Here is a 6,604-nt window from a genome sequence, read left to right as displayed (position 1 = left end):
CCCTCTTAAAAAATATTTGCGGATATTTTAAAATTAACGGATTCTTGTGGATACTCGCGGATAGTGTTGTCAAAATGGGTTGTAACCCGCGAGCCAACTTGGCTCATCACGAGTTTGAGCCAGGTTGGGTTTGAAAAAAATATAATTTTTTTATGCGGGTTAGTTTTCAACCCGACTCATTTAGAACCCAGCTCACCGGGTTGAACCAGTGGTAAGCAAGATTGGTTCACCAACGCACCTAATTTAATTTAATTATTTATTATTTAGTGTTTCAATATTATTAGTTGGCATTTTTTCATCATATTGTAGATGGTGATAAAGAAAAAGATGTTTCAAAGAGAAAAGTATCATAAATTTATCTATTCAAGACTCTAATATTATAAATGGACAAGTGATACAAAAATTATCAATATTAAAAACTTATTTGTCCGCTTTTGTACATGTCTTTGGATTACTCTTGGATTGTATGATATTTTTTTATTTTGAATTATCTTTGGACTTTAACTTCATTTTAGTTTGACGTTTATTTATATTTGAATTAAAAAAAATTTAATTTTTTTATTTTAAAAAAAATTATAATTAAATGAGTCAACCCATTTAATCCACCAACCCGTGGTGGATCGAGCCGGGTTCAAATTTTTTCAACTCACTAATAAGTGAGACCGGTTGGGTTGACTCACTAAGTGACCAACCCGTGATGGGCTGAGCTGGGTCGAGCCGGATTACCCGTTTTGACAGTTCTACCCGCAGATACCCGCAAATATTTAAAAATATATACCTTTATAAATTATTAAAATAAAATTTAAATAAAATTACAAAATATATATAAAATATAATATAAATTAAATTGAATATAAATTAAAATGTTATTTTAATTAAATTTAACCTTATAAAATATAAATTAATTTAATTTTAATTAAATTTAACTTTATAAAATATAAATTAAATTTTTATTTTTATTTTTTGCGGATAGTGGATATCCGCAGGTACGGATAGTATAATACCTACACCTAATCCGTTTATAAATGGGTATTAAAATACTTGCTATACTAACTACCTGTTACAGATATTTGCTGGCGCGAATTTATTTGTCATCCCTAGTTGTAATGAATGTGCGTAAGACAATCATACTTGATATCTTTATTTTACAATAGTTGTTATGTCCTTTACACCTTTTTACTCATCTAATTATGACTGAATCATACCTTAATCAACATTATTTGGTTTATTGGTGGATTCATTGACTAAATGTTAATCTGACATTTATTTTTCAATCGGCCGATCTTACTCATCGATGTAGGGATTGACCCAAAGGTGTGTTAGTTGATCTTGTTAGTCGATTTAAGGATTAGTCCAAAGTGTATTGGTTGATCTTGTCATCGATATGAGAGATTAACTCCGATATATACTAATTGGTCTTACCATTTTATTTATAAAATCTATGTAAAGTCTATTGGTCAACTTTGTCTATCCATATGATTTATTAACAAAAAAAATATACAAATAAGTTAAATTATAATTTAATTGGGACATTTGAGTGTTCATGTGCTTAATTTAATAATTATTATAAAAATTAAATTCAGAAGTTTGATTTTTAATAAAAGAATCAATAAGGAAATTATCGAGTAACTAGTGGTAGGTTTCCAAATTTTGTGTTAACATATATTTTATTTAATTTTTTGTTTCCGTCTATCCTGCTTACCAGAATCATTAAAATGAGAGTATAAGTTTGTTTTTTTTTTATTGATTATGGGTGATCTCTTTGATTTTGTCACGCTTCACAAATTTATTGATTTTTTTCACTTTCTTACATTTAATACAAAGAGAATTAATTAAAAACAACATTTTGCATGAGGATTTTTGTACTTATTCTAATGCTATGAATATCTAACTCTAACTATTATATTTTAATTAGAAAAAGGTAAATATAAAATTTAAATATTCAATAAAATAAAGTTTTTGTGTTGAAAATCTTTTTTCATTATTTTAATATTTTAAGAAATAATGTTATTCTATAAATTGAACTCATATTTTATTTTATTGGTGATCTGTGACCCATTGGTCTTTCTATAAAGAATCCACTAATTACTTACGCAATGATTTATAGTTTATTTACTTATATTAAATGTTTAAAAAATCTTAAAAAAATTGAAAAATTATGCTTTTGATAAAACTAACCAAAAGTACAAAACGATAAATAAAAACATAATTAATTATTTAATAATTTTTAACATTAGGTAGTTAAATGTTTTATATACTTATAACTTTCTATGTTTTAGTTATTGTTATAAACCATTTTTTATATAGATTAAATTTCAAGTAATATTTTATTGTTCACTGTAATTTAAAACAGTTATCATTTATAAACAAACAAATATTTATTAAAACTAATTGAATAATTAAAACAATAATAAATGAGTGTAATATTAAATTAATAATTAAAAAAACGTGTAACAATAAAAACAAAAATGGAAAATTTTTAAATAATCTGTTCTAAAAGTATGAGTGGACAAAAAAAGTTATTTAAAAAATACCTTATCAAACACAAATAAAATAACTTTATCAAATAATTTCATCTATAATATAAACTAACTGTTTTAGCATATACACCCATAAAAGGTATGATGTACATCCATATTCTTTTTATACCTATAAATTTTGTTTTTTCTTCTAAGTGGTCCAAAGTGGTTTGCTTTTGAAAGTTGGATAATCCAATAAAAATGAAAAATATAATTGGGCTTGATTTATGTTCTTTAAGTGTTACTCTATGCATCATCCCATAATTTTTCTTACATTCCCACGTTTTTTTTAAATTTCAAAATTGTTCTTGTATTTCAAAAAACCTTACACCTCTTCTTTTTTATTTCAACGAATTTCAAAATTCGTTGAAGAAAAAATTCTTGAACAAATTTTAAGATTTGTTGAATAATTTTTTAAATCTTCAACAAATTTTGAAGTATTTAGAAAATTTTTTAATGAATTTCAAAATTCGTTGAAAGAATTTTTCTTTAATGGATTTTGACATGAAATTTTTTTTTTAAATAAATTTTAAAATTTGTTAAAATTTTTTTTGAAAGTTTCAACAGATTTTAAAATTCATTGAAGAAAGATATTTTTGAAATGTGAAGATGTAGGGAGAAAAGTGAGAGGTGCAGGGAGTAACAGTCTATCTTCCTCCATTTATGAATTCATATAAGGCCCATAAGAAGATACCAACGATTGTATCCCTCACTAAACTCTTGACTATGCCACTGATCCAACCACTACGAGAATCTTTCCCTACAAGGTCCCTAAACCTCAAATTTCCTGTATCGCATAACAACGCATATATTACACCCTTCATATGACCTTTTCCTATCACACCCACAACCCTTTTACTGTTATTCACAGCTTTGCTTCTCTTCAATGACCATGCAAGATACTGCATAAAAAATAATACACCATTCTTTACTTGCATTTGCATGTCAAAGGATGCTCAAACTATGCAAGTCAAACAGGAAAAAGAAACACTTACTGTATCTCGTTCGTGTATGAGAGGTGACAGTAAGGAAGGATATGAAAAACTCAGCTGCTCATAAAGTTGAAATTTATCATCATCCCAATTTGCTTCCTGTAGTTTTTCAAATAATCCGGATTATCTTGCTCAATACCATCATTGCTCAATATATCAACCCAATCATAACATGAGCAGTGACTCAGTTTTTCATTTAAATTGAAGAAATGAATGCATAAACGATTCACCACTTATGCCTGTGAATCCCTCGACAAACTATAAAACCGAAATCAAAGGCAATACAATTGATCATATAGACATTCTTGTTCTTCAAATATTATTTCAGTAAGATAGTTAGTTCTCTGCAAAAGTCAACGTGCTTTTTTTTTTTTGCATTCCTTAATAATCATTATATAGAAGCTAGAGATTTAGCGTGGAAAAAAAATCATATAAACTAAAATTGTAGTATCTTGATCAAACAAACTAACCTTTAGCTTATTTACAGAAATGTTTGATGAAAATGCTATCCCACGAAAAATCGATAACACTAAACTTAGTTTCTCACTCCATCTCATAGCCTTCCATGCTCTTTGAAGCTGCAAAACAGATAATAGACAAGGAAAATGATTTTTTAACCATAAACTCCATCATATAAATCTCTCTTACTTTTTTTTTCACGTGGTTTGAAACCAATACATCAAAGTTTAATCGAGGGAGAGGATGAGTGTATACACATAATACTTAGTTGTATCATTAAAGAATTGTCTTTCACTAATTATCAAGTTAGCCTAATTGTGAAGATATAATTTTTGCATTCAACTAACATAAACTAAGGTACTCACTAAGCTTTTTGTTAATGCAAGTTGTGCCTGATAGAAAATCTGAAAAAATGTACATACCGTTATTTCAATTGGTCGATCTCCTAAAACTATCTGTGCTCCAACTTCCTCGGAAGCCTTTCGAGCAGCACGGAACTACATTATAGATATTATTAAAATACCTTCTATTTCCAAGTACTAGAATTCTATAGTACTTTGAAACTACCTCATCACCAAAAGGGCGATTAATATCCGAAGAAATCTTTGATGAAAAGGCAGCCAAAAGTAATCGTAATGCTAATGCAGTTTGACCACCTGATATTTAGATAAATAGTAAATAAGTTATTTTTATAGATATTATAAGAAATAAACAATTGCGAAGTTACCTAGGTTTATGCTACGACCAACAGCTCCAAAGAAACCAGTGCCACTCAAGGAAAACATGTTAGAACGCAATTGTTTCCTCGGCTCTTCATCCTCGGAAACATACATGATCCCAGCTCTGGAAATGAGATCTGTAACAATTGAAGTTAAGATGTGGAATAAACAATGTGGATAGTATAAATTGGAAAATAAAAAATAAGAACTGTGCATTAGAATTTGGAAAAAGATAAGAAAGAGGAAAGGAAAAATATGAGATATATATTATATCTGTCGAGTTAAGTTTTACATCAGTCCAGTTACAGTAATAGTGTATACTTATGTTATCTCTTGAAACTGTTCGCAGATTCATGTGTGACCTTGACCTTTTATTATTCATTTTCATTCCATATTCTCTTTGGACACGAAATTTTATCATTCTTTTTTTGTACATGTAATGTTGTCACGTTTCTCTTCTTCTTCCGATTGTAGTATACATTTTCCACTCACCCTCTTGTTTTTGTCTTTCTTACTCCACATCTGATTCATCAATCACAATGTTAGATTCTCACCCCTCAACTACTCTCAGAGGATTTATACTTAATACATACGTCACTCTCAATTTCTTACAAATTGATCTTTGTTTCATATGTAGTCAATCTTTTACGGATATTCCCATCAGTAACTCTTTATGTGTGTTATTACTATAGAGAGTTTGATTCTTATAAATATGAACATGTAGACACTGATTTTTCAACATAATTTCTCCATCCATGGAGAATTTTAAGAACATGATATTTTTAAATCTTTATTAATTTTGTGTCTTGATCTTTCAACTTTCGAACAGTTAACATTTTGTCTTTTAAAATAATGAATCTTAACATAACAGTTAAAAGTTGTTACAGTGTTTAAATTAATTACATTATTATAAGATAACTAATACGCCACTATGTAATTAAAATTTAAAAAACACTACAGAAAACAACAAAACAAAACTATGATTAATTCGCCACTAGAAACGGTTCCCGAAGCTGTGGAACTACAGCCCCACAGAGGCACACATACACCATTCCCCATCAAGAGATACCTTAATTGTTGAGACACGATGAATGATTTCCATGAAAGATAGTGAAGCAGGAGTATAACTATAGTGGTTGTAGTTACCTGCTTCTGCAGAGCTCTACAACAACATTATCAGGCCTCAAAGCGCGCACCACGCGTTCTACCTCCATAGCCGAATCCTTGGAAACATGGGAAGTTCCTATCAGCCAAATGAATTCAGGCTCCACGAATTCGGTCCTCCAAGACGGGACTGGGCCAAACCTCTTCTTCTGGACCAAGATCAAGCTCCCATTGTCGGCTAAGTCCAGCAACTCGGGGTGAGATTCGGCTATGGCGGCTCTGGACTCCTCCGAGATCTCTCTCCTGTAATCAAAATCTGGGGGTGGGGGTTTGACGGAAGCCTTTAAGGGTTTCAGAGGTGTTGTTGAGAGGGAAAATGGGTTGCTCCTGAAAACTGGGAAGATTGACTTCATCGTAGTTGAGGAGTGGATTTCGTGGAAGAGAAGCACGTTCCAAGTGATGACGATAAGAGCAGCTTGTGGAGGTGAATTTCGATGAAGGCTATTGATATGGTATTCCCATTTTGCTTCTTTAACTTTTTTTATTTACTTTAATTTATGAAATATAAAATTTTATTATTTTTCTTTTAGGTTTTTTATACACGAAATATCCCATCATTTATGATATAGTTTATAATGGTTAAATATATTATTTTTATTTTTTATTTATTTTTTATCTTTAGTTAATGTATTATTATTTTATATATTTTAGACTAAGTTTATATTTCTTTTATTATAAACAAAATATATTATGAATATATTTAATTTAATAGAGATTAATTTTGTACACAATTTTCACTATATTTAATATT

The 6,604-nt window shown here is 29.1% G+C and overlaps 1 protein-coding gene across 2 annotated transcripts; it reads right to left on the bottom strand.

Annotated features, from left to right (window-relative positions):
• Nucleotides 1-3,150: 3,150 nt before the first annotated feature.
• On the bottom strand, nt 3,151-6,303 carry LOC108324754 (uncharacterized). Of its 2 annotated transcripts, none has more exons than XM_017557684.2 (7): nt 5,836-6,303; nt 4,698-4,813; nt 4,538-4,626; nt 4,393-4,467; nt 3,982-4,089; nt 3,515-3,610; nt 3,151-3,421 (listed from the first exon to the last, which is right to left on the bottom strand). In XM_017557684.2, the coding sequence occupies exons 1-7, from the start codon at nt 6,204-6,206 to the stop codon at nt 3,167-3,169; spliced, it is 1,110 nt and encodes a 369-aa protein (XP_017413173.2). In that variant the 5' UTR covers nt 6,207-6,303; the 3' UTR covers nt 3,151-3,166. The 2 variants fall into 2 exon arrangements, with proteins under 2 accessions (XP_017413173.2, XP_052731541.1); XM_052875581.1 differs by having other exon boundaries at nt 4,698-4,826; nt 5,836-5,974.
• Nucleotides 6,304-6,604: the final 301 nt, after the last annotated feature.

This window comes from Vigna angularis, chromosome 3, assembly GCF_016808095.1.
Source record: "Vigna angularis cultivar LongXiaoDou No.4 chromosome 3, ASM1680809v1, whole genome shotgun sequence".
In the NCBI taxonomy this organism is placed as follows: Eukaryota; Viridiplantae; Streptophyta; class Magnoliopsida; order Fabales; family Fabaceae; genus Vigna; species Vigna angularis.
Note: the sequence above shows the minus strand (reverse complement) of the source record. Positions and strands in the feature narration are given on the sequence as shown.